Source organism: Dryobates pubescens, chromosome 22, assembly GCF_014839835.1.
Source record: "Dryobates pubescens isolate bDryPub1 chromosome 22, bDryPub1.pri, whole genome shotgun sequence".
NCBI lineage: Eukaryota > Metazoa > Chordata > Aves > Piciformes > Picidae > Dryobates > Dryobates pubescens.
Genome location: NC_071633.1, coordinates 15,051,678 through 15,077,872, shown reverse-complemented (window position 1 = coordinate 15,077,872; position 26,195 = coordinate 15,051,678). Strand labels below are relative to the sequence as shown.

At 57.1% G+C, this 26,195-nt stretch overlaps 2 protein-coding genes across 4 annotated transcripts in view; both read right to left on the bottom strand.

Annotated features, from left to right (window-relative positions):
- Positions 1-175: 175 nt before the first annotated feature.
- On the bottom strand, positions 176-15,142 carry FNBP4 (formin binding protein 4). Of its 3 annotated transcripts, none has more exons than XM_054171923.1 (17): positions 14,980-15,142; positions 14,650-14,730; positions 13,832-13,968; positions 13,021-13,222; positions 12,644-12,794; positions 12,431-12,551; positions 11,919-12,260; positions 10,812-11,022; positions 8,637-8,755; positions 6,014-6,118; positions 4,971-5,104; positions 4,317-4,568; positions 3,655-3,842; positions 2,780-3,099; positions 1,395-1,907; positions 1,150-1,307; positions 176-373 (listed from the first exon to the last, which is right to left on the bottom strand). In XM_054171923.1, the coding sequence occupies exons 1-17, from the start codon at positions 15,101-15,103 to the stop codon at positions 283-285; spliced, it is 3,249 nt and encodes a 1,082-aa protein (XP_054027898.1). In that variant the 5' UTR covers positions 15,104-15,142; the 3' UTR covers positions 176-282. The 3 variants fall into 3 exon arrangements, with proteins under 3 accessions (XP_054027898.1, XP_054027899.1, XP_054027900.1); XM_054171924.1 differs by having other exon boundaries at positions 12,431-12,548; XM_054171925.1 differs by lacking the exon at positions 4,317-4,568.
- Positions 15,143-16,515: 1,373 nt separating this feature from the next.
- The window catches only part of NUP160 (nucleoporin 160), a 40,022-nt gene continuing 30,342 nt past the window's right edge, over positions 16,516-26,195 (bottom strand). Inside the window, exons 25-35 of the mRNA XM_054171964.1 lie at positions 25,722-25,818; positions 25,519-25,624; positions 24,486-24,646; positions 23,315-23,375; positions 22,267-22,377; positions 21,223-21,346; positions 19,804-19,905; positions 18,771-18,912; positions 18,406-18,531; positions 17,334-17,438; positions 16,516-16,936 (exon numbers count right to left, since the gene is read on the bottom strand). Of these exons, the coding sequence (XP_054027939.1) occupies positions 16,850-16,936; positions 17,334-17,438; positions 18,406-18,531; positions 18,771-18,912; positions 19,804-19,905; positions 21,223-21,346; positions 22,267-22,377; positions 23,315-23,375; positions 24,486-24,646; positions 25,519-25,624; positions 25,722-25,818 (1,222 nt within the window). The 3' untranslated portion in view covers positions 16,516-16,849. The remainder of the gene's footprint in view (positions 16,937-17,333; positions 17,439-18,405; positions 18,532-18,770; positions 18,913-19,803; positions 19,906-21,222; positions 21,347-22,266; positions 22,378-23,314; positions 23,376-24,485; positions 24,647-25,518; positions 25,625-25,721; positions 25,819-26,195) is intronic.

Sequence of the window (26,195 nt, the reverse complement as noted above, 5' to 3'; positions counted from 1 at the left end):
ACCAAGTGTCAACAGGGAGGGACCAGGAAAGGAGCCAGAGGGATTTTGTTCTCCTGGCAGACACCCAGTGCAGCACTCAGCCAGGGCCGCCCTGTCCCCAAAACCACCTCCCAGCCTCCTCTCACCATGGCCGGGACCGGGGGCAGTCCTGGATGAAGCAGACAGCAGGTCCCAAACTGCTACAATTTATTGGACAACGGTCAAGAAGGGGCTTGGGGGGGGAAGGGGACTGTACATCTGTAAAAAAAAAAACCCCAAGGGCAGGAAGGAGGCTGCTGAGCCTCAGGTGCTGGAGGCTGTTTTCCTCCGCTTCAGCCGCGCTCGCCAGTCCTCCGGCAGCGCCTCGAAGTTGGCATTCCTCTCTGCCATACCACTGTGGGGACAGAAACGGGCTGTCAGCACCCAGCTGCGACAAGGTGATGCTGCCCACCACCCTCCTCTGCCACTCCCCCAGGGGTGGAATGGGAATTCTCGCTCCCAGGGACAAGAACGGTTGGAAAAGAGCTTTAGGATGGTGGAGTCCAACCCAGCACTGCCAGGTCACCACCAAACCGTGGCACTCAGCACCACATCTCCATGGCTCCGAGACCCCTCCAGGGATGGGGGCTCCCAACGTCCAGCTCTGGAGTGCTCAGCACAAGAGAGATCTGGACTTGCTGGAGCAGGGCCAGAGGAAGCCACAGCAGTGATGGGAGGGCTGGAAGCCCTCTGCCCTGAGGCCAGGCTGAAAGAGTCGGGGTTGTTCAGGCTGAAGAAGAAAAGGCTCCAGGGACACCTTCTGGTAGCCTTTCAGTAATTAAAGGAGGCCTCCAAGACAAGGACAGACTTTTGAGCAGGGCCTGCTGTGACAGGACAAGGGGTGATGGTTTGGAACCAAGAGGGAGATTTAGACTGGAGACAAGGGAGAAATGTTTGACACTGAGGGTGTCGAGACCCTGTCCCACATTGCCTGGAGAGGTGGGAGATGCCCCATCCCCGGCAACCTGCTCTGGCTGCCGATGGCCCCGCTGCCTGCAGGGAGATGGACTAGGAGAGCTTTAAAGGTTTCTTCAACCCAAAGCAGTCTGTGACTCTCTGAGATGTCCCCCTGAGGAGGAGCCAGGCAGGACACTGCAGTGAGGCGTCCCCATTGCTCCCCCCACTCTGTACCTCATCAGCTGCTGCTGCTTCCACTCCTCGATGCGCCGCTGGGCCGTGGTCTCCCGGTCCTCCTCGCTGGAGCTGGAATTCTCCTCCTCATCCAGCTCCCTCTGGATACTCTGCCACTTCTTCACCAGCGACGGCATCTTCGTCTTCCCCTTCTTACTCTGCCAAGGCAGAAAGGCCACAGGGTGAGGGAAGCTGGAAGGGGAGGCAACGGCACCCGGCCCAGGATGCCACAGCCCCCTCCTCACCTTGTCCTTCCGCCCCTTCCTCGGCTTCTCCTTCTCCGGCGGTGGCGGCGGGGCCTTGGGTGTGGGTGGCGGGGGCGTCTGGGGGGGCGGCGGCGGCGGGGGCTGCTCGGCGGCGGGCAGGGCTGCTCGTGCCGGGGCAGGCGGCATGGCAGCGGCAGGGAGGCTGCCGGGCACGGGGCACTCGGAGTAGCCGATGACGGAGGGCGCGGCAGGCGCCGTCACCCCCAGGTAACCGGACTGCAGCCCCAGCGCGGCGGCACCGCTGTGGGCCGGGGCGAGGCGGAGGTTGGGGCGGCCTTGGATCTCCGGCTGCAGGCGCTGGCGAGGCCTCAGGGAGCCCATGGGCACGGCTGGGGGCTGGTATTTGCCGGTGGCCATCAGGGGCTGGCTGTAGATGACCGGGCAGCTGCCGATGGTGGCCGCTCGCTGCAGCACCCCCGGGCTCATCTCGGCAGCTTTCCGCTTCTGCGGCTTGGCAGAGAGCAGCGGCGTCGGGGTCGGCTCCATGGCAGCCTGAAAGGAAAGGACCTTAAGGACCTTGTCACGTGAGGGAGGGTGGCACTCAGGGGGCTTGGCACACGAGGGACAATGGTGCTTAGGGACCTGTCAGCAGCACCCCCATGAAGGGCTGCTGGGAAGCAGCTCTGTGGTGGACAAGTTTCCCATGAGCCAGTAATGTGCCCTTGTAGGCAAGAGGGCAAATGGTCTTCTGCGGGGCATGAAGAAGAGTGTGGCCAGCAGGTCAAAGGAGGTTCTCCTCCACCTCTACTCTGCCCTAGTCAGGCCACAGCTGGAGTTCCAGTTCTAACTCTGGCCTCCCCAGTTCAGCAGAGACAGGGAACTACTGAAGCATGCAGTGGAGGCTCTGAAGATGCTGAGGGGCCTGGAGCAGCTCTGTGAGGAGCAAAGGCTGAGAGCCCTGGGACTGTGGAGCCTGCAGAAGAGCAGCCCCAGAGGGCAGCTGAGCAATGCTCAGCAAGAGCTAAAGGAGCTGTGGGGAGCAAGAGGCTGGGGCCAGACTCTGCTGAGTGGACCCCAGGGACAGGACAAGGGGCAGAGGGCACAAGCTGGAACTCAGGAGGTCCCAGAAACGTCTTTGGTGTAGGGTACTGGAGGCCTAGAGCAGGCTGCCCAGAGAGGTTGTGCAGTCTCCTCTGGAGAGATTCCAAAGCCACCTGGGCATTGTGCTCCTGGGCAAGCTGCTGTGGGTGTCCTGGGTTAGCAGGGAGCTTGGACTGGATGATCTCCAGAGGTCCCTTCCAACCCCACCATGCTGGGATTGTGTGGCATCACTGCCAAAGCAGGCAGGATGGGGCCCCAAGTCTGGCCACACTGGGCCAGCTGAACTGGTCAAGCTCTGGCCTCACTCGGCTGCTGCTGCTCACCTGGATGCTGCTGGTGGCTGGGCGCAGGAGAGGCTTCAGGGGAGCATCCTCCTCCGTTCCCGGTGCTGGTGGTTCTTCGCCCCCCTCATCTTCCATCTCCACTTCCTGGATCTCGCCATCTTCCCCGGGAGGTGGCGGTGGGGGCGGCGGAGGGGGCGGCGGGGGCGAGTCGGGGGGAGGCGGCGGCGGCGGAGGCATTTCCAAAGGCAAAGGAGGTTGGAGAACCGGCACGGAGGACTGGAGCAGAGTCCAAAACGGAGTGACCGGCATGAGAGACGTGGCAGGGACTTGGCCTGAGAAGGATTCTTTACAAAGGGAGCCTGAAGAATACACATTGACACAGGCTTGAAAACCCAGCCTCACTGCCCCGGAGCGGGCAGGCAGAACTGAGGCCACAGCCTTGACATTAAGCCACAACATCACCTTCCTCTCCACCCCAGGGGTGCCTAAAACACCCGAAGGCACCATGTGCTGCTCTACTGGCTTAGTGGGGGCCCATTTTCACACTGGGATCCTCCCCTAAAACCTCAGTAATGCCCCCCAGAACCTTGGCAAGGCCAGAACCCCCTCAGCAAGGCCAGAACCCATCCTCGGCAAGGCCAGAACCCCCTCGGCAAGGCCAGAACCCACGCTTGGCAAGGCCAGAACCCCCTCGGCAAGGCCAGAACCCACGCTTGGCAAGGCCAGAACCCCCTCGGCAAGGCCAGAACCCATCCTCGGCAAGGCCAGAACCCACGCTTGGCAAGGCCAGAACCCATCCTCGGCAAGGCCAGAACCCATCCTCGGCAAGGCCAGAACCCACGCTTGGCAAGGCCAGAACCCACGCTTGGCAAGGCCAGAACCTCCTCGGCAAGGCCTCTCCACCTGGGGCGTACCTGCGGAGGAGCGCTCGGCGGGTTCCTCGGCGCGCTCTCCTTTGTCTTTGGGAGGTGGTTTAGGAGGTCCTTCGTTTTTTCTGTCGCTACTTCGCTCTCCTCCCTCCTCCTCTTCGTCCTCCCCGTCGGGGAACTCCCATTGGGACTCTCCTGAGCGCTCGTTAACATAGAAATAGCGTCTATGCTCCCTGAATCACAAACAAGAGAAGGGCAGGGCTTCAGCTTCCCTCCCCAGCCACCGCACACGCTCCGAGGTGGGTCTGCCCACGACAGCGCTGCGCTCTCGCAGGGGAACAAGACCCTTTTGTGTGGCCAAAAGCAACCAAAAATAACCAACGTTTTTGAGGACAAGAGAGGCAAAAGGAGAGGCCCGAGCCGGCTTGTTCAAAGCTAAATTATTTTCTCTGTCTTTTTTTTGGTGCCTTTTGTCTTTTTTTTTGGTGCATTGCTGGCTGCCTGAAGGTTGTTTGGTTGGTTGTTTTTTTTTTCCCCTCCCCCCCTCACCCTCGGTTGTGAAGGGGAGGGCTGAGAAAAGCAAGGCCAGCGTGGAGGGGACTTTCAGCTGCTGCCCTCGGCTGAAAAGTCGCCCTCGGAGAAGGCGGCAGACGGGGCCCCGGGGCAGGGGGGAACAGCCCAATGGAGAGAAGCGGCTGCTCCCCTACCCCGTGGTGCGAGGAAGAGAGCTCTTGGGTGTCATAAACCACACACAACAGTGAATGCTAGAGAGAGGGAGCGGATCTGGGAGCTGAAAAACAAAAGAGCAAAAGATTTCAAAACACAGGAAAAAACTTCCGTCAAGGAAAAAAAACACATCAAAATAAGAGAAAAGAAATGTTTGGGTCTGACCTGCTGGCAGGAGACAGAACTCTTGCTCTTCGTTCCGTGGGTGAGTTGAAGTTTGTCCTTTGTCAGAGCTGTTGGGTCAGAAGAGGTGATCCAGAGATCCTGAAAAGTTCACAGAGCTCTCGCATGCGCGACCCCCCAGGCCCGCCCTCCACAGCGCTTGAGGACTCTCCACAGAGCGGCAGCCAGCTCTGTCCCATCAGGAATTAGCAGGCTCCTCCTCAAAAAAAGGCACTCCAGTTTAGCTCCTCCGGTCTGGCGGGCTGGGCACCCAACTCTGCGTGTGGTTTGTGTTTTGCTTTTTGGTTTGGTTTGGTTTGGTTTTTGTGTGTGTCTCCTCTGCCTGCCCAGCTAAGAGAAGCTGCTCTCGGTCGGTGGGAAACGGCGCCAGCGTCGTCGGGGGTGTTGTGATGGTCACAAATCATGGTTGAGATGTCAGAGATGAAAGGTGAGAAAGGGAGGAGAGCTCGTACCTGTCCCAGTGGCAGGACCAGCCTTTAGGGGTGGCGTTTATTTCGTATTGTTTTAGCTGTTCGGCTGCGTCTTGGAGTTTGCGTTTGAGGTAGATTCCATTGAGAGCACCTTCCCTCCAGTCTGCAATGCGCGTCTAGAGGGGCAACAAGCGGGGGGGGGGAGGGGAGGGAGGGAGGGAGGGAGGAGGAAGCCATTTGAAGCTTTCTAGGGAAAAAGGACCTGGCAGTCCTGGCAGGACAACAGAACGACCGTGCGTCAGCAAGGTGCCCTCGCGGCCACGGAAGGCCAATGGTATCCTGGGGTGCGTTCAAGAGGAGTGCGGCCAGCGGGTCGAGGGAGGCTCTTCTCCCCCTCTACTGTGTCCTGGTGAGGCCACAGGTAGAGTAACCAGTCCAGTTCTGGGCACCCCAGTTGAAGGACAGGGACATGCTGGAGAAGGTACAGCAAAGGGCTACAAAGATGCTGAGGGGACTGAGACATCTCTGTGCCAAGGAGAGACTGAGAGCCCTGGGGCTGTTTAGTCTGCAGAAGAGCAGCCTGAGGGGGATCTCCTCAATGCTGATCAATGCTTCCAAGGGTGGGTGTCAGCAGGATGGGACCAGGCTTTGTTCAGTGGTGCCCAGGACAAGGGGTTACAGGCACAAACTTGGACATAAGAAGTTTCCTCTAAGGACAAGGATGAACTTCATTAAGGGTGACAGAGCACTGGGACAGGCTGCCCAGAGAGGTGGTGGAGTCTCCATCTCTGGAGACATTCCAAATCCACCTGGACGTGTTCCTGTGTGACCTCCTCTAGGTGACCCTGCTCTGGCACGGGGGTTGGACTCGATCTGCAGAGGTCCCTTCCAACCCCTACCATTCTGTGATTCTGTGAAGGAGGCTTTTCAAAGCCATCCTCTCCTCCCCACCCACTCTGTGCCCAAGGATGGGCCCTGCAGGAGGCCAGGCTGGGGGGTTCAGGCAGCACGGAGCAGGTAACAGCGCGGACAGGAGGTGATCCGTGCGGGACAGAGGCCGGAGCGCAGGATGAAGGCTTGGTTACCTCTGTCTGCAACAGCAACATGTGGAAGTTGGAGATAGATTGTCTGTTGATGCCCAGGAACTCCAGTTTACTAGTCAGAGTGTTTGCCAGCTCTCCAATCTGAAACTGCCAGGGAGAAAGGGGGACAGTCAAGAGCCACTCACTGGCAGCGTCACCAGGGAGCCTACAGCCCCACGGCCAACCACTCAGGAGCATCCGTGGCCCCTCAAGCTGGTGGGGCTGGGATGTGTCAGCCTCAACGTCTGTGCCTGCCACCCTCACTACCTCCTGTGCCCTAGGGCTGGGGGACAGGATGAGAATCTCTCAGCAGTGGCAGGAGGTGCTGCTGGTGAACCCCAATTCCTTCTCTGAACCCCCATTTCTCCACGTGGACCTTGCTCTGCACCAGCACAGAGAGGTACAGGCTCAATTTGTTTTGCCACCCCAGCTCTGCAGTTACAGCAGAGACACCTCCAGGGCAGGAAGCATTAAAATCTAAGTATTTCCAACTCTCTTCCCAAAGGAAAAGGGCCAGGATGGAATCTCCAGGCTTTGCAAATGGTTGCTTTCAGCAAGGAAAAGCCCAGGAGAGGGTCAGCAGCTCAGGATTTACTCCTGAGGAGAAAGAAAATCCATGTTGTGATTAGGGCCAGCCCACAGCCAGCACCCAAGCTCATCCCAGGGGAACGTGAGGACCCCCCTTGTTTATCCCCCTGACCAAGGGGATGCAGCTCCAAGCCCAAAACAACCAAGAGCAGAAATAGGGTGGTCACCCATAAGCAACTGCTTTGAGGAGGGCTCTAAAATGTCTTTTTCTTTTGCCTCCTTCATTCTTCAGAAGAGGCTGTGAAGGTCCCCAGAGCCAACTGTCTCCAGAGAGGGATGGACCAGACAGTCAAACAGCACAGGGAAATTAATTCCTGGCATTAAGGTGGCTCTAGAGAAACCAAGCAAGATTCTGCAGCAGAAGCCTCATCAGATCTCCTGCAAAGCAGAGAGCCAGCAGAAGAGAGATTACCCTGAAGTGATGAAGCCCACGGTGCTGATGACCCCCAGGAGCCAGCAACTCCTCCAACCAGCTCTAAAGGGACGGATCCTGCATGGAAAGCATCAGGCCACAGCCAGCATCGGGGAGAACACACAAGGAGGAGCAACACAAGGAGGACATGGATCTGTTGAAGAGGGTCCAGAGGCCACAAAGATGATCAGAGGGCTGGAGCACCTCTGCTGTGGGGAAAGCCTAAGGCAGTTGGGTCTGTCCAGCCTGGAGAAGGCCTTTCAGTACCTGAAGGAAGCTACAGGAGAGCTGGGGAGGGACTATGGTAACAGGACCTGTGGTAACAGGACAAGGGGCAGTGGTTTGGAACTAGGGCAGGGAAATTTAGATGGGACATCAGGAAGAAGTTCTTTACAGTGAGGGATTGAGGCACTGGAACAGGTTACCCAGAGAAATTATGGACACCTCATCCCTGGAAGTGTTTGACACCAGGCTGGATGGGGCTTCATGCAACATGGTCTACTGGAAGATGCCCCTGCCCCTGGCAGAAGGTTGGAACTACATGACATTTAAGGTGCCTTCCAACCCAAACCATTCTGTGAAAAGGGGACAGCAAAGGGCTCACTCAGTGCTCCTGCCACAGGGGCTCTGTCTGATTATTTGGAGTCAATTCAGTGAAAAAGTCAGAAAAGCCTCATGTAGAGGCTGCACTGAAGGAGGCTGGGGGGTCTGGGGCCATGTCCCATCTCCAAACTCTGCCTGAGCTCTTCTGCAGAGGTGTTAACCCTGCTTCCACACTGGGAAGATGATGAAGTGGCAGGAAATCAGGGCCACGGCTCAGTGGCTCACCACAAGTTTCCTCCAAGGTTCTACCATGAGCTGGTGATTCCCCATCCTTGAGCCATCAGGCACAGGGAGGCCTCAGCATTCCCTAAAGGAATGCAATCACTCCAGAGCCAAATTTAAGGCTGTAGGAGATCTCAGGACAATGAGCAACCAGGGATTCCAGAGGATAAAGGAGAAAGCTCTTCCCCACCACCATCACCTAGAGTGTGGAGGTCCAAGTGTGGCAGCTGCCACTCTGGGGCAGCCACAGCCAGAAAGAGCAAATCAAGGCTCAAAAGAAGAAAAAAAATTACAATACAATAGAATAATAATAAATTAGAATCATCAGGATGCTGCAGAAATCCCCACTCTTCATCTCACAACATCAAAAAGGTTACAGAGGGAAGGGTCCCAGCAGCCTCCAGGAAGAGACAAGGAGGCTTCAGCCTGGAAATAGAGCAAGTGACTGGACATGAGCCTGAGGATTGTGACATCAGTGGCAAGACAAGACAAAAATGTTTGTTTTTTCTCTCATTCCCAGCCCTAAGCTCAGCTTTTACCCCCATTTTCGTGTCAATGTTCATTTTTCAAGCCCTTGCAGCCCAATCCTGCATAGGCCAGGAGAATCCACTGGGATCTGAGCTTTAGAGCTTCACCAGGGCCATGGTGCCACCCATGAAGAGCACAAGGTCCCTGCATCTGGGCCAAACATTAAGGTGGCATCTCCCAGGAGCCAGCAGGTCCCTCAGCACGGCTGGTGGCACAGCCAGTCCTGTCCCCAGCCACAGATGGTTCTCACCAAAAGCCTCAGCATCTCCATACCTTTAGGTCCTGCTCCTCCTCTTCTATTTTTGGTGCCCCTTGAGGTTTTGTTTTCTCCTGGGGCTCCTCAGGCTCTGCCTCTTTGTCTGAGCTTGCATCAGCAGCTTCTGTGCTTGGTGCTGGAGAAGAAACAACAGGTCAGCACCTGACCCACCACCACCACGCTGACTGGAGTCTCCGTGCCAGGGAGCCACAGTGGAATAGGGCAGAGAAGGAGCTGGAGCCTCATCCCAGCAGGAGCCTGGAACTGAGAGGTGGCTGCTTCTGCAGTTAGATGGTGAGGAACCTTCTGGATGTGGGAAGTTGAGTTACAGCTGCTAGAGCACCAGGGGAGGAAGGAAGGACAGGCTGAGGCACATGGCTTGAGGAAGCAGCAGGAGCTGGCAGTTGTTAAACCCTGGTGATTCGATGATTTGGCAGCAAGAAGCAGCTGGGATGAAATGTGAGACAACTGGCAAAGACTGAGGAGCTCCCAAAAAGGTGTGGAGACTCCAAGGTTTCACCCCAGCCAGAGCACAGTAGTGACTCAGCCAGGCCAAATTCCAGAGAGGAAGGTTTTGTGAGGAGCAAACTGGGGTAAGAACCTCCCCTTCCTGGTGTGTCCTGATGTTCACAGGAGGACAATTCCTCAGTCACCCTCCAGCAGGATACCCATCTTTGAAGAGCTTGTTTTAGACTAACAGCTCCCCTTGGAAGCAGGAAAACACTGCTGGAAGAGCTGGCTCCAGAGATGTTCCACTCACCTAACTGCTAGGAGCAAGGGAAAACCCTCCTGGATTTCTGACACCATTTACACCACCCAGATCATGCCTCTGCCTGGAGCTGACACATTGGGGTCACATCAGCCCCACTTTGAGGAGGGGACCATCTCCTGCCATCAGCAGGACACAGCCTGCTCCAGTCTCTGGGCACTTTGGTGCTGTTTTACCCTGGGAAGTGTTTTATTTTCTCCTGGGAGAAGTTGGGCCTTTTTTTCCCCTCCCTGTTAAGCCAGCCTCCAGCATTGCCATGAGACAGGGACAGATCCTAGTGCTGACAACCAGGCTGTCTTCACAGGGAGGTCCTGCCTCAGGTTTCCTGTGGAAATCAGAACTGTTTGGCTTGGAAAAGAGCTCTAACTTCAGCAAGTCCAACCATCAACCCAACACCACCATGGCCATTAAACCATGTCCCTAGGTGCCATGGCCACACATTTCTTGACCACCTCCAGGGATGGTGACTCCATCACTGCCCTGGGCAGCCTGGGCACTCCTTCAACAACAGTTTTTCCTCACATCCAACCTAAAACTCCCCTGAGGCAACTTAAGGCCATTCCCTCTTGCTCTGTCACTTGTTCCTTGGCAGAAGAGACCAACCTCCACTTGGCTCCAACCTCCCTTCAGGGAGTTGCAAAGAGCCAGAAAGTCTCCCTCAGTCTCTTTTTCCTCCAGGATCAAAACCCCAGGTCCCTCAGCTGCTCTTCACCAGACCTCTTCTCCAGACCCTTCAGCAGCTTCATTGCTCTTCTCTGGACACAGTCCAGCAAATCTGGTGGCTGTCACCAGGCAGCTCAGAAAAGACTTAAGAAAGGAAGGTGACAGCTCCCCAGGTGCTGCAGTCAGGATGTGAAATATCCACAGGGACACAGAGGTGATGCAGCTGTTGTCACAGCTGTGTGCTGCATCAACTCTGACTCCTCTCCTATTCAAGTGTGGAATTTTAGCCCTCTCCTGTTTATTCCCCTGTGATGGGACCAGGAGCAATGGATGTAAGCTGCAGCACAGGAGGTTCCACCTCAACACAAGGGGAAACCTCTTTACTGTAAGGGTCACAGACCACTGGAACAGGCACCTCAAGAGAGGCTGTGGAGTCTCCTCTAGAGACATTCATGCCTCACCTGGATATGTTCCTCTGTGACCTAAGCTAGATTGTATGGTCCTGCTCTGGCTGGGGGGTTAGACTCAATGATCTCTTTGGGTCTCTTCCACCCCCTGACATACTGTGATCCTCTTTAATTCTAGGACAGAAGAGGGAATTTAGCCAAGCATCATCTCCTCAAAGCTGTCTGACAGCTCAGCTGCAGGTGGCAGTCACCCTTTAGTGCACCACACACACCCCCCCCACCTCACCCCGAGGGGGACACACCGCTCCAACCTCCCGGTGCTGCCACCCAGTGGAGCCAGGGCTCGCAGTTACCTGCTTCTGCCGCTTCCGGGCTCTCCCGGCCCGTTTTGCTGGAGCCTCTGCTGGCGGATTCGGGGCTGGCAGCTCCCACAAACAGCTTCCACTTGCCCCGTTTGGAGGCCAGCCGGCGGCTGGAGTCCTGCGCGGCTGACTGGCTGCCGTCGGAGAGCGGGCTGGAGCCCGACACGCTGCCGTCACCCTCCTCCAGGGCACGCAGCTCGGCCTGAGGAGACACCAGGGGCACTGCCACTTAGGGACTTGGCACGAGGCAGGGTGGTGCTTGAGGACTTGTCAGCTGTGTCCCCATCAAGGGTCAGGGATAGACCAGCTCCACAGAGAAGGACCTGGGAGTGTTGGTGGACAAGCTGCCCATCAGCCGGCAATGTGCCCTTGGGGCCAAGGCCAACGGTGTCCTGGGGGCGTGAAGAGTGTAAGCAGCAGGGCAAAGGAGGTTCTCCTCCACCTCTACTCTGCTTTATGGCAGATGCAGCTGGAGTCCTAGGTCTGGTTCTGAGCTCCCAAGTTTGAAAGAGACTGGGAACTACTGGACAGAGTCCAGGGGAGGCTCTGAAGATGCTGAGGGGCCTGGAGCAGCTCTGTGAGGAGCAAAGACTGAGAGCCCTGGGGCTGTGGAGCCTGCAGAAGAGCAGCCCCAGAGGGCAGCTGAGCAATGCTCAGCAAGAGCTAAAGAAGCTGTGGGGAGCAAGAGGCTGGGGCCAGACTCTGCTGAGTGGTGCCCAGGGCCAGGCCAAGGGGCAGAGGGCACAAAGTGGCAGGCAGGAGGTTGCCTCTGAAGCTGAGGAGAAAGTTGTTTGGGGTGAGGGTGCTGGAGGCCTGGAGCAGGCTGCCCAGAGAGGTTGTGGAGTGTCCTTGTGTGGAGAGCTGGCAACCCCCCCTGGGCACTGTGCTGCTGGGCAAGCTGCTGTGGGTGCCCTGCTGGGGCAGGGGGATTGGACTGGGTGATCTCCACTGGTCAGTGAAGCTGATCAGCACCCAGACCTATAGGTAGCCCATCACAGCTCTCCTTGAAGGAGGTAGCAGAGAGATGAAAACCACTGCTCCCAGTTTAATTCCTTCATTGCAGCCACAGCCTCATTTTGACAAGAACTTTGCCCTTACCTTCTTCCTCTCAAGCACCATCTCCAGCTCAAGGGTGTCCTGCTCCTCCTCTTCCTCAGCACTCTCCCCTGACTGCACCACACTGCACAGCTCTTCCTGCACTGTGTCTTCCAGGGGATCCCTGCTAGGCTCTGGCTCTTCAGGAGCAACTGCTGTTGCCTCTTCCCCTTTCACCTCCTCTTCTGGGGGTGGCTCAACCTCCTCTTTGCAGATCACCTTTCTCCTCCAGCGCTCCTCTTCCTCCTTTACCTGCTCAGGCAGGAGAGGTGCCAGGAGGGCTGCAGCCACCCCTTTCTTCTCCTCCTCGCTGTTAGACAGGGCTTGGACACCTTCATTCACCTCCTGCAGAACAAGATGCATGTCAGCATCCCAGCAGCAGCTCCCCACTCCTCACCCCAGCCCCCCTCCACCTCCAGAGATGCTGTGAAGGGAGCAGAACTGCCCACCCAGTACCCAGATACCTACAAGCCCCATGGCAAGCAGAACCCTGGTGCTCAGCCTGTCCAACTGACCTTCTTCACCTCCCGCTTGGCCAGGCTGGCCCCACGGCCAACACCACCTGGGGCAATGCCCTTCTCCTGGGGGTACAACTCAGTGGCAGCTGTGACAAAGCTGCCATTGGCACTGGTGCTGCTGAGAAAAAGAGGAAAAAAGTTGAGGTGAGGGCTGGACTCGGGGAGGAAGGCCCAATGCATCCCCTCTTGGAGGCTGGAGGTCTCACCTACCTGTGCTGGTAGTGCTGCAGGCCCTGGATCTGCGTGGCCAGGTACTGGGGCAGCTCCCAGGTCACCTCATTGCTCTGGGTGTTCCAGTAATAGTAGCAGCCGGTGTTCTCGTCCCACACCTCCTGCCAGTCACCCATCTCCAGCTCCCCCACTGCCCAGGGGACAAGAACAAGCTGTCAACCACGGGCCACGCAGAGCTGGCATCCCACCGCCAGCCAAGCCGGTTCCAACCTCCTTGCCCTGGCGTCACCCTCCCCTCCCTAGCGCAAAGCACTTGTCCGGTGTCACCTCCCTTCCCCGGTGTCACCCTCCTCAGCCCCTTTAGCGACCCAAGCAGGCGGCAGCAGCCCTCTGAGGGGGCTGGGCAGGTCCCTCACCTCCAGCCAGGGAGCACTGTGTGTCGTACTGCCACTCCTGTGCCGGTGCCGAGCTCGCACCGTTGGCACTGCCACCGGAGGCCTGACTAGCGCCCGACTCCTTCGGCTCTGGGCGAGGAGGCGTGGGAGGGGGCACAGAGGAGGAAGAGGAAGCCGTGGAAGGCTCAGTGGGCTGTGGAGGAGCTGTGATGGCATCGATCTCCTGTGAAAGGCAACTTGATGTCAGATTTGCACCCCAGGGGAAAGAAGTCAGAATCAAAGCACAGAATCGTAGAATTGTTTGGGTTGGAAGAGACCTCCAAGATCATTGAATCCAACCTTCCACCCAACTCCACCACGGCCACTGACACAGGTCCCATGTCCCTTGAACACCTGCAGGAACAGTGACTCTACCACTGCCCTGGGCAGCCTGTTCCAGTACCTGACCACTCTTTCAACAAAGAAAATGTTCCTCATATCCAGCTTCAATTTCAAGCCATTTCCTCTTACTCTATCATCTGATATCAAGGAGAAGAAACCAACCCCCAACCTCACTCTAATCACCTTTTAAAGAGTTATAAAGTGCTAGAAGGTCTTTTCCCAAGCTCCCTCAGCTGCTCCCCACCAGATCTGTTCTCCAGACCCTTCACCAGGCTCACTGCTCTTCCCTGCACCCACTCCAGCCCCTCAATATCTTTCTTGGAGCAAGGAGCCTAAAACTGAACCCAGGGTTTAAGGTGTGGCCTCACCACAGCAGAGGACACAAAACTCCCCTCTCCTGGCTGCCCCCCTCCCTCCCAAGGGGCACCCCCCTGCCCACAGCTGCTCGCACCGCCAGGAAGTTTGCCAGGGTGCTGTCAATGTCCGAGGAGTTGCTGCCATTGGCATCTGCTGGCCGTGCCAACTTCTCTGGGGTCTCTCCCTCCTCTTCATCACTGTCTGCATAGGCACCGAGCAGGCACAGACCTCCTAGGAAGTAAGAGTAGAGCACCCTCAACAAGTGGGGAGCACCCACTGGGTGGTCCTGCTGTCAACCCCACTCACCCCCCCACCCCAGCACCAGGATCCCCCTCCCATGATTATCCAGAGGACAAACATTGCCCTTCCTCTTCCAAACATCCACAGGGATGTCCTGAGCCCCAAAACTCAGGCAAGGGGGCAGCCCAGTTGAAAAGCATTTAAATGGGAGTCATCATGTGAGCCCAGCAATCAGTAAGAAAACAGGCTTAAGTGGGGTAATTATCTTACTCCAATAATAATTGATGAGAAGGAATCTCACACACCTCCTCTAAAGATGGTCACTCAAATAATTAAAATCACACCCAGCTAAAAGCCACGAATAACACCCCCACCCCCAATTATAATTCTACTCTACAAAGAAATCTCTTCGGAGTTAAGCACCCTCCCTTTAGAAAATAAAGCACTTAAATGGGGGACAACCAGCACTCCCCCTAGAAAAAAAATCAAACCCCACGAGTTAGGCAGACAGGAACAACCCAAACACCCTCTGAAGCCCCTCATTTACGCCAAAGCCTCCCTCTTTTAATGTTCAACTAGTGGACATCACTTTTCTCCTAGATATCAGGAGAAACAACCCGTAATTTATTTGGGGGGGGGAGGGACAGGGAGTTTCTCGAGCGCTTCTCGTACCTGTCGCCTTAACAGCGGCGGGAGTGGGGGGCGGTGGGTTGGGAGCAGTGCGGGGGGGCTCGGCCACCGCTTCGGGTTCGTCTGCGAGGGAAAAGCCGTTAGATAGGGGGCGGGGGAAGCTGGGGCGGGGAAAGGCGAGGTGGGGGGTGCGGGGCACAGCCTCGCACGGCACCCCCGCTTCCACCTTCCCCGGCGCCAGCAACCGCTATTAGGCCGCAACACCACGGCTAGGCCGCAACACCACGGCCAGGCCTCAGAACTAGGGCTAGGCCGCGCCGCGCCCCACCAACAAAGCGCGGCCCTTCCTCAAAACCCACATCCCGCCGTTACCGGCTTCGGAACCCGAATCGGCTCCTTCTGTTTGACTTGTCGCCGTTTCATCTCGACGGGGTCCGGGAGGGGAAAGCTGAAGGATGGGCCGGCGGCCCGGCGCAGAGCGGGATTTTTTGCCCATGGCGGCGGCGGGAGCGGCGCCTCCAGCGCTGAGGCCACGCCTGGGCGCTGGAAGGGGGCGTGGCTATGCGCGTGACGTCATGGCGTAAATGCACAGTGGGCTCCGCCCATCGACGGGTTTAGCCCCGCCCCTGGAGCCCGCAGCCCGCGTTCAGCCTATAGCGTCCCATCCTGCCCTATAGTCCTGTCCTGCCTGTAGCCCCACCGCGCCCTCCAGTCCCATCCTGCCCTATAGTCCTGTCCTGCCTGTAGCCCCACCGCGCCCTCCAGCCCCATCCTGCCCTATAGTCCTGTCCTGCCTGTAGCCCCACCGCACCCTCCAGCCCCATCCTGCCCTATAGTCCTGTCCTGCCTGTAGCCCCACCGCGCCCTCCAGTCCCATCCTGCCCTATAGTCCTGTCCTGCCTGTAGCCCCACCGCACCCTCCAGCCCCATCCTGCCCTATAGTCCTGTCCTGCCTGTAGCCCCACCGCGCCCTCCAGCCCCATCCTGCCCTATAGTCCTGTCCTGCCTGTAGCCCCACCGCGCCCTCCAGTCCCATCCTGCCCTATAGTCCTGTCCTGCCTGTAGCCCCACCGCGCCCTCCAGCCCCATCCTGCCCTATAGTCCTGTCCTGCCTGTAGCCCCACCGCGCCCTCCAACCCCATCCTGCCCTATAGTCCTGTCCTGCCTGTAGCCCCACCGCGCCCTCCAGCCCCATCCTGCCCTATAGTCCTGTCCTGCCTGTAGCCCCACCGCGCCCTCCAACCCCATCCTGCCCTGTAGCTCCACTTTACCCTAGAGCTTCTCTTGAGCCTACTGCCCCATATTACCCTGCAGACCACCGTTCTGCCTTATAGCATGTTGCTGCCTCTCAAACCTACAGCACCCCTGACCTGCCCTATAGTGCTGTGGGTGCTGTGCCTCAAGCCTCTAGCTTCATCTTGCCCTATAGCCTTTCACCTTTCCCCTCAAGCCCATAGCTTTGCCTTGCCCTGCAACCCCACATCCTGCCCTATAGCCCCATTATACCCTAGTACTGCCCCATACAGCCCCCTATATTGCCCTATAGCCCATCTTGCCCTGACCTACTCCTTGAGCCTATAGCCCCCTTTTACCCTAGAGCCCATCATATCCTATGGCCTTTCCTGCCCCTCAAAGCCTATAGCTCCATCCCATACCATAGCACAGCCCTGCCCCTCCAGGCTCTAGCTGCAGCCTGCCATATGGCACAGCCCTGGCCCTCAGCTCCACAGGAAGGTGCCACCCCTCAGCCACCATATAGCACAGCAGTTGTGCCCCTGGGCCCTGTAGCTCCTTCCTGCCCTCTAGCAGGGCCCTCTAGCAGTGGTTGTTCATGGAGGATCCCAGGGAAGAGAAGCCCCAGGAGCCCCTGCCTGCCCTGGGAGGCGCAGCCAACCCAACACAGCCCTGTAACAACGCTTCCATTTTATTAAACTTCATCCAAAAACCACAATAAATAAAAGGCCCCAAAGCCTGCCCCACCTGGGTCAGGCTAAAAGCATGTGGGGGGCTGCCCCAACCAGGCTGCAGGCCAAGGCTCTGCTGCCCTTCCCCAGCCCCCGAGGGGACAGGGACAGCAAGAGGACGCAGTGGAGGTGGGATCCACCTCCCCAGAGTGGATCCTTGTGGGTAATAAACCAGTAAAAACCAGCCCCAGTGGCTGAGCTGGTGGCAGGAGGGGATGGTGTTAGCTCCCAAGGCTGTCACCTGGAGCAGGAGCGGTGGCCAAGGCCGGGGGGTGCCGCTAGTTGCGGCGGTACAGGTTATCACGGGTGACCACGTTGACCTTCTGCTGGTAGGCCTCCATCTTATCATTCAGCTTCTGGTAGAGCTGGAGGAAGAGCAAAGCAGGTGTCAGAGACCACAGTTCACACCCCACACTCCCATCACATATCCCATTCCCAGTATCCTCCATCTCAGACATCTGGTGGCCACACTGAGCTTTGGCTGCTAGGCCTCCGTCTTGTCAAGTCTGACTCTTCATCAAGCTAGATCTTGAATGTCTTGAGGTCCCATCCCTGAAGACATTCAAGGGCAAGCCTGATGGGGCCCTGAGCAACCTGATCTAGCTGGAGATGTCCCTGCTGACCGCAGTGGGTGTTGCACAAGATGACCTTCAAGGGTCCCTTTCAACCCAGCACATTCTTTGACTGTCACACAGCACCTTAAACTGCTCCCTGCCACCCTGGTCCCCTCCACAGGGTGCTTCCCATTCCAGCTGTACCTACCACAACGCTGTAGTGGTTGGTGGTGCTCCCCTGCAGAGCCTGGAGAAGCTGGTCGATGGCAGTGTAGGGCAGCCACACCATGGGGGCCGTAGCAGAAAGGGGAAGCTGGAGGGGAGAGGAACACTTGTGGCCTCCTGCTGGTGGCAGAAGTGCTCCCACCCACAAGGAACAGCTCCCAGCCACTGTGTCCCAACACCTCTTGCCCCCTCTACAGGGTTTTCTCCCCTCCAGATTGGAGAGGAACCTCATTATGGTCAAACAGAGCAAGTCAAGGGTCCTGCCCATGAGAAGGAACAACCTCCTGCACCAGTACAGATGAGAGGTGACCTGCTGGGAAGCAGATGCACAGAGAAGGAGCTGGCAGTGCTGGTGGACAAGTTTCCCATGAGCCAGAAATGTGCCCTGGTGGGCAAGAAGACCAATGGTCTCCTGGGGGGGGACATGAAGAAGAGTGTGGCCAGCAGGTCAAAGGAGGTTCTCCTCCACATCTACTCTGCCCTAATCAGGCCACAGCTGGAGTCCTGGGTCTGGTTCTGGCCTCCTCAGCTCAAGAGAGACTGGGAACTGCTGGAGAGAGTCCAGGGGAGGCTCTGAAGATGCTGAGGGGCCTGGAACAGCTATGTGAGGAGCAAAGCCCTGGGGCTGTTGAGCCTGCAGGAGAGCAGCCCCAGAGGGCAGCTGAGCAATGCTCAGCAAGAGCTAAAGGAGCTGTGGGGGGCAAGAGGCTGGGGCCAGACTCTGCTCAGTGGTGCCCAGGGACAGGACAAGGGGCAATGGGCACAAAGTGGATGCCAGGAGGTTGCAACTGAACACAAGGAAGTTGTTTGGTGTGAGGGTGCTGGAAGCCTGAAGCAGGCTGCCCAGAGAGGTTGTGGAGTGTCCTTGTGTGGAGAGCTTGCAACCCCCCTTGGGCACTGTGCTGCTGGGCAAGCTGCTGTGGGTGCCCTGCTTTAGAGCTGGGGGCTTGGACTGGATGATCTCCAGAGGTTCTTTCCAACCCTCACCATACTGGGATCCTGTGATCTGACCCAGAGATGGTCTCTACTTCTTCCCAGGCTGCAGGTGAGCTCACCTCCATTCCAAAATAGCGATGTCCCTTGCCCAGCACAGCATCCACATACTCCAGGACCAAGTCCACTGCTTCCTCCAGCAGATTGTAATTCAGATAGAGACGCAGCAGCTCAGCAGCATCCACTTTCTGCAGGCAAGGAGGGAAAACAGCAGCTTGGGAACACGTCCATGATGCCAACAAGAACCTGCTCTGAACACAGTTAATAAGAAGCCACCATCTGGACCAGCTTCTGAGAGCTGAGAACAGGGAGGAGGTGAAGCTCCCAGGGAGGTGCACGTGGGAGCAAGGATGATCCAGCAGCTCTGGGTTGGTGCTTTTTTTTTGGGGCAGCAGGAGCCAAGTGGTGACCCTCTCCTTGTTCTCACCTTGTAGCTGTTGATGAGCCAGTTGGGCAGGGGGATGCCATGTGCCAAGAGCTTGTTGATGACGCAGCAATGGTACAGACTGTTCTGGGATGGGTAGCGCTCCAGGTAGGACGACAGCAGCCGCCAAGCTTCGTCCGTGGCACTGCAAGGCAAGGTGGCCCCTCAGAACCCCTGCCAGCAGAACCTGGCCCTGCCTAGGAGGCTACAGGATGCTCCAGGGGACCTGGCATGGGTTCAACCTGTGGGCTCCAGGCCCAGTGTTTCCCTTGTGTCAGCAAGAGTGTGGCCAGCAGAAGCAGAGAGAAGATTGTCCTCTGAGATCTGGCACTGGTGAGGCTACACCTCAAATCCTGGGGTCAGTTTTGGGCCCCTCGCTCCAGGAGGACACTAAGGGGCTGGAGTAGTTCCAGAGAAGCTAGGGAAGGGTCTGCAGAACAGGCCTGGTGAGGAGCAGCTGAGGGAACTGGGGTTGTTGAGCCTGGAGAGAAGGAGGCTGAGGGGAGACCTTCTGGCTCTGCAACTCCCTGCAAGGAGACTGGAACTAGGCAGAGGTTGGTCTCTTCTCCCAAGGGACAAGTGATAGGACAAGAGGAAATGGCTTCAAGTTGCCTCAGGGGAGGTTTAGGTTGGACACAAGGAACAATTTCTTCCCCTTGAGGGTTGCCAAGGCCTGGCTGAGGCTGCCCAGGGCAGTGTTGGAGTCCCCATCCCTGGAGAGGTTTCAAAGCCCTGGAGATGTGGTGCTGAGGGATATGGTTTAGTGATGACCTGCCAGTGCTGGGTAAGCAGCTGGACTCAGTCTTAAAGGTCTTTTCCACCAATTGATTTCACATTTCAAAGCATTCTGTGCAGGCTGGGGAGAGCATGGTGGTAGCACAGTGACAGTGTGGTGACAACTCTCCTGCTGTCCCAATCCCACAGGCCAGCTCTAAGGGGGTCTTCTGAACCTGTGACCTTCTGAATTCCTGCAGGGAACCATCCACCCTCATGAAGAGCATCTCCACTCTTCTCCCCACCTCAGAGGAGGACCCACCTGCACTCCTTGGTGGTAACCAGTGATGAGAGCTGGTTTGCTGCAAGCCATTCCCAGGCCTCTGCCTGTGCTGCCTCCCCTCCCAGCTGCAGCTGGATGCACCTGCAAGAGACCATGCAAAGGTGAGTGACCCTTTCTGGCCACCCTGCCACAGCTCCCAGCATCACTCACCACTCACCCTAGCACCATTCCCTAAACCCCAGATAGATATCCAGCTGGCTTGACAGGGAAATGAGGCTGTTGGGAGTGCTTTCTGTGTGCCAGAGAGGAACTAATGACATTCACAAGCTTCAGAAATGGAGTTTGGCTAAGAGAGGGACTCTGTGTGATAGGAAGAGGTCACAGCAGAGCTCCTGGAGCATCCTGCATCTTCTGCAAGCGCAGGGAGGCAAAGGAGAAGAATCCTGGAGCTGGAGATGGGGCACAAGAGCACATGGCTGGCACAAAGCTCAGACAAAAGAGCTGTGCTGTTTGGGAGCTGCTCAGTAGGCTTGGACAAATCTTCTGTAAGCAGCTCAGTGGGAATCAGCAGGAGCATTTCAGGAGCCAGCTCACCAGAAAGGGCTGTGCCCAGGTCAGGGTCACCAGGATGCCCATGTGGCCCTAAAGGCCACAAGCATCTCGGCTTGGATCAGCAAGAGTGTGGCCAGCAGGAGCAGGGCAGGGATTGTTCCCCTGGACTGGGCACTGCTGAGGCCAAACCTCGAATCCTGGGTTCAGTTTTGGGCCCCTCTCTCCAAGGACATTGAGGAGCTGGAGCAGGTCCAGAAGAGGGCAGTGAAACTGGGGAAGGGTCTGGAAGTTGAGGGGAGACCTTCTAGCCCCATACAATTTCCTCAAAAGAGGTTGGAGCCTGGTGGGGGTTGCACTCTTCTCCCAAGGAACAAATGACAGGGCAAGAAGAAACAGCCTCAAGTTGCCCTGGGGAGGTTCAGATTGGACAGGAGGAACAATTTCTTGCCCTTGAGGGTTATCAAAGCCTGGTCCAGACTGCCCAGGGCAGTGGTGGAGTCCCCATCCCTGGTGAAGTTTCAAAGCCATGGAGCTGTGGTGCTGAGGGCCATGGTTTGGTGGTGCCCTGGCAGTGCTGGGTGAAGGGTTGGACTCCCTGATCTTGGATGTTTCTTCCAACCAAACAAAACAATTTTGCAATTCTCTGAATCTCAGAGCAGGCATGAACCTCTCTTCCATCCCTGCTTGCTCAGCAGCTCTCCCTTATTTCAGCTTTTCAGGTGTGAGGAGCAAGCTCTCCCCCAGCACCCCCTGAACCAGCAGTACGGAGGCTGTGCACTGCATGGGCAGAAACGCTGGGACAGGGCTGGCTCCCGACCACCTGGGCTCTGCTGAGGAACATCACACAAGCAAATGTCCCTCCAGCCTTGGGTCACCCAGGGCCAGGAGCAGATGCTTGCCACCTACTTGAAGGTGAGTCCCTCAAAGACTGGTGTCAAGGACAGCTTGAAGGTCTGGCACAGGGTGATGGCGGTGTCGAAGAGGCCGGCCCGGATCAGGAGGGCAACCGTTTCTTCAGGGGTAGAGTTTCCTGCAGGGAATCACCACCAGGTAACCACCTCTCCCCACTCACATCCCAGTGCCTACTGGTGCCTAACCCCACACAATTCAGCAGCAGGCTTCATGCAAAACACCCCACTTCTTGAGTGGTGTGAAGCCTTCTCGGCCTCGGAAGCATCCCAGAAGCCATCCTTGGAGCAACTGCAGAGAGCAAAGAAGTGACCCCCAGACTGTCCCCAACCAGGCACCAGCTGGAGAGGGACATGGGCACCAACAGATGGCTCATACTGCTGCTGTTTGGGTGAGGAGAGGGGACAGCCTTGTCAATGGCCACATGAACAGGGCCTCTGCTCTGCCAGCACAGGCAGGAGGGGAGATCAGACCATGGCATGCAGCTCCAGGCTGCCCTCAAACCAGTTGTTCAACCCTCTGCTTACTGGGAAGTCATCTTTTCCTGAGAGTTGGAAGTGGAGAACACACACTCAAGTTGCAGAACTCATAGCAGAGAGGAGCAGAATATCCTTTAAGGGTCAGAGTTGGGGACTTGGAGCTTTGTGCACCCCAAGGAACAACTTGGACAAGCTCACACCATGTCACGAAGCAGGATTGTCCAGGACATCTGGGGGCAATTTCCAGATGCCTTTTTTCAGTCTCCTCTCCTGAGCTCTATCTCAGCCCCACCCAGACCATTGCTACAGCTCAGCAAAGCCAAAAATAACCCCAAAACCCTGTGGAAAAACTCAGATGGAGTCTCCTGATTTGGCTCTTCAAAGCTGCTGGACTTACATTTCATGACAGGAAGGGGAACTAACAGTCCCTGTCAGCTCCTGGGTCTGTTTCTGGGACAGAACCACAACTCCTCATCTGAGCTATGAGTGGAAGTGATCTGATGAATAAAAACCTTGGGGAGAGCAAGAAGTGGCTGCTGTGTCACATCCACCCCTCTCTTACCTGCCACCGCTGCTGTGGACAGGTCGTGCTGCACCAGGGTCAGCCGGATCCGCGCCAGCACACATTCCCTCTCCAGATCCTCCAGCTCCAGGATCTCAATTTGGTGAGAAGCTGTGACAGATGGACAAGGAGGGCCCTCAGCCTTTCCAAAAGGGCTCACTGGGCTCTGGGCAACATGCTGACACTCCTCTGCTGTCCTACAAGGAGTCACCTCCGTGAGGAGCAAAGGCTGAGAGCCCTGGGGCTGTGGAGCCTGCAGGAGAGCAGCCCCAGAGGGCAGCTGAGCAATGCTCAGCAAGAGCTAAAGGAGCTGTGGGGGGCAAGAGGCTGGGGCCAGACTCTGCTGAGTGGTGCCCAGGGCCAGGCCAAGGGGCAGAGGGCACAAAGTGGCAGGCAGGAGGTTGCCTCTGAAGCTGAGGAGAAAGTTGTTTGGGGGGAGGGTGCTGGAGGCCTGGAGCAGGCTGCCCAGAGAGGTTGTGGAGTGTCCTTGTGTGGAGAGCTGGCAACCCCCCCCTGGGCACTGTGCTGCTGGGCAAGCTGCTGGGGGTGCCCTGCTGGGGCAGGGGCCTTGGACTGGATGATCTCCAGAGGTCACTTCCAACCCCAACCATGCTGAGATTGGGGCATTCTGTACCACAGAGAGCACCAAAGGAGAGGTTAGGGTTTGCTGCCTGCTCCTTGCCTGTCCCTCCCTTGTAACAGTTGTAACCTCACATCTCACTGCCAGGCAGATGGTACAAAAGAGGTTATCCAGAAACAATTCAGTTTAAACCACCACCACCCCCTTTTTTTTTCTCTCCTTTTTTCTACAGTGACACTGAAGATGATGAGAGCCTAACCAGACCCCACCCCTGGGCAGACACACACAGGCAGAGCTCTTGGTTACGTGGCAGGACACAGAATCAAACACCTTCAATCCCCCAAATTATTGAACTGACAGAGGTCAGAGCTGCCCCAGGCTCTCTCCCAGCTCACAGGGGAGCAGCAGAACTCTGAGACCAGGGCAAAGGCTGCTGTGACACGAGAAGGACCAGGACTGGGGACTCACTTGGAACAGCTGCACACTCCCCGTCGTGGCTTCTCTTTGGTGATGCTCCAGGACGTTCATACTTGAAGGAAAAAGGAGAAAGAAGGTTTAATCCCACCTGGACACACTGCCTCTAGCCCACACAGCCCCAGCTCCTCTGTTCCAAGCCTTGACTTCAATCAGAGAAGCTACACAACCACTCAGCAGGTTCAGGTTACTCTTATCTCTGGCACTCTTATCTCAGGTTACTCTTCTCCCCACAGCACAGATCAGGCTACAGCCACCACCTGCCCCCAAATCCACCTGAAATGCAAACCAGGGCCCAGTAATTCTCTTTAACTCTTCAGGATCCTTCAGATTTGCACACCAGGTGATACATTCTCACATCTTTCCACCAGCACCCTCCCCAACGTTGTGCTGCTCCAATAAAAGGGGCCAATGACATCACAGTGATGGACAGCACTACAGAAGCTGGCCAAGAAGATGAGTGCAGCAGGTTGAGAAGGTCAGAGCCTCTCTTCATCACCTCAGGAAGGATTTTTGGAAGCTCCTTCCCAGAAGTAAAGCTCTAAGTGTCCCCACAGTCACAGAATCATAGAATTGTCAGGGTTGGAAGGGACCTCAAGGCTCAGCCAGTTCCAACCCCCCTGCCATGGCCAGGGACACCTCACACCGCAGCAGCTTGCTCACAGCCACCTCCAGGCTGGCTGCAAACACCTCCAGGCAGGAGGCTTCCACCACCTCCCTGGGCAGCCTGTGCCAGGCTCTCACCACCCTCCTGGGGAACAACTTCTTCCTCACAGCCAATCTCCATCTCCCCACTTCTAGTTTTGCTCCATCCCCCCCAGTCCTATCCCTCCCTGACACCCTCAAAAGTCCCTCCCCAGCTTTCCTGTAGCCCCCTGCAGATACTGGAAGGCCACAGGAAGGTCTCCTGGGAGCCTTCTCTTCTCCAAACTGAACAGCCCCAACTCTCTCAGTCTGTCCTCACAGGAGAGCAGCTCCAGCCCTGTGCTCATCCTCGTGGCCCTTCTCTGGACACGCTCCAGCACATCCTGTAACAGGGGCTCCAGAACCGGACTGGTTTGGGTTGGAAGGGACCTTAAAGATCATCTAAATCCCAACAACCCTACCACGGGCAGGACAAGTTCCTCAAGGCCAGAGGCTTGCCAGGAAGCTCAGGGTTCCCTACCACAGCTCCAGGAGCCGGCTGCACTATCCAGGCGTACTCAGGGCGGATCAAGCGGAGGCAGTTGAGAGCAGCAAGGAAACAGTTCCCCTGCTTCTGGAGGCCCCGCAGCGTCCGCACCTCCCGGCCCAGGCGCGTGCCGTACTCGAACATCACCGTCCCAGCTGTGGAGAGAGGGCACACGTCAGCCCAGCACAGCCAGGACAGGCCACCCTGCAGGGGACATGCTGTCAGGAAGTCCCAGGCTGGTTTGGGTTGAAGGGACCTTTAAAACTCTTCCTAGTGCAACTCCCCTGCAGTCCAGCGTGCAGGGCAGTCCAAGCACACCAGGAACACAACAGCTCCCCACTGCTGCTGCCTGAGCCGAAGAACATCCTCACCTTCCCCAGACTGCTGCTTGCAGAAGGTGGGTGAAGGATCACACAATCCCAGACTGGTTTGGGTGGGATAAGGCCTTTAAAGGTCATCTAGGCCAACCCCCCTGCAGACAGCAGGGACAGCCCCAGCTAGAGCAGGTTGCTCAGAGTCCCAGACACCCTGACCTGCAATGGTGCCAGGGATGGGGCAGCTCCCACCTCTCTGGGCAGCCTGGGACAGGCTCTCACCACCCTCAGGGGCAGAAATCTCTCCCTTCTCTTCATTCTAAATCTCCCTCTTTCAGTTCCAAACCATCACTCCTTCTTTCACAACAGGCCCTACTCAAAAGTCTATCCCCATCTTACAGATCTCCTTCCACAACTTAAAGGCCACCAGAAGGTGTCCCTGGAGCCTTTTTCTTCTCCATGCTGAACAACCCCAACTCTCTCAGCCTGACCTCACAGCAGAGGGCTTCCAGCCCTCCCATCACTGCCGTGATCTCCTCTGGCCCTGCTCCAACAGTTCCATGTCTGTGCTGACCCCAGCACTGCAGGTGGGGGTCTCAGCAGAGGGGCAGAAATCCCTCCCTCCCCCTGCTGCCCACCCTGCTGGGGATCAGCCCAGGAGATGGCTGACTCCCAGCGCCCCAGGTGTCACCTTGTGCCAGCCCAGGCCTCACCCTTGCGGTAGTTGTGGCGGTAGATGTGGAAGGCGTAGAGCAGCTCGTAGTAGTTGTGGTTCATCAGGTCCACTGCCCGGGCGTGGGACTCGATGATCCCCACCACCTGTGGGACACAGCAGCTCCCCTGGGTCAACAATCCCCATTCCAGAGCAGTGGTTGTGTCTCCCTCCCCCGGTTGCTCCCACCACAGGCTGCTTTACCTCATTGTGGAGGTTGATGTAGGGGAACTCCACCAGGTCCTGGAGCTGGGAGCGCTCGCAGAGAACCACCACTAGCTGGCGTAGACAGTCCAGCTGCCTGCAGAGAGAAGCACAGCCCTTCTGGAGGGGAAGGAGGGAACAAACCCATCTCCAGCACTCAGCTTTTAAGCTGCTTTGTGACAAGCTCCATCGGTTTGCTTTTGGTTTTTTCCCCTCCAGCTTAGAACCAAGAAGCCCCTTCAGACATCTCCTGGGCTGGAACTGGAGCTCTTGGACAGCAGAGAGCCTCTGAAAAGATCTCTGAGGAGAGCAAGCTCCCTCCCTCAGCACTATTTGGTTTAAGATGTTCCTCAGCCTGAATTAAAAAGTCTTCCTAATCCTCCTCCAAACACCTATTCCAGCCATTCCTCCCCTGCTGGGAGGAAGTTTTCCCTTCCCAGGTCATTTCCCAGCCAAAAATGTCACCCCAAATCT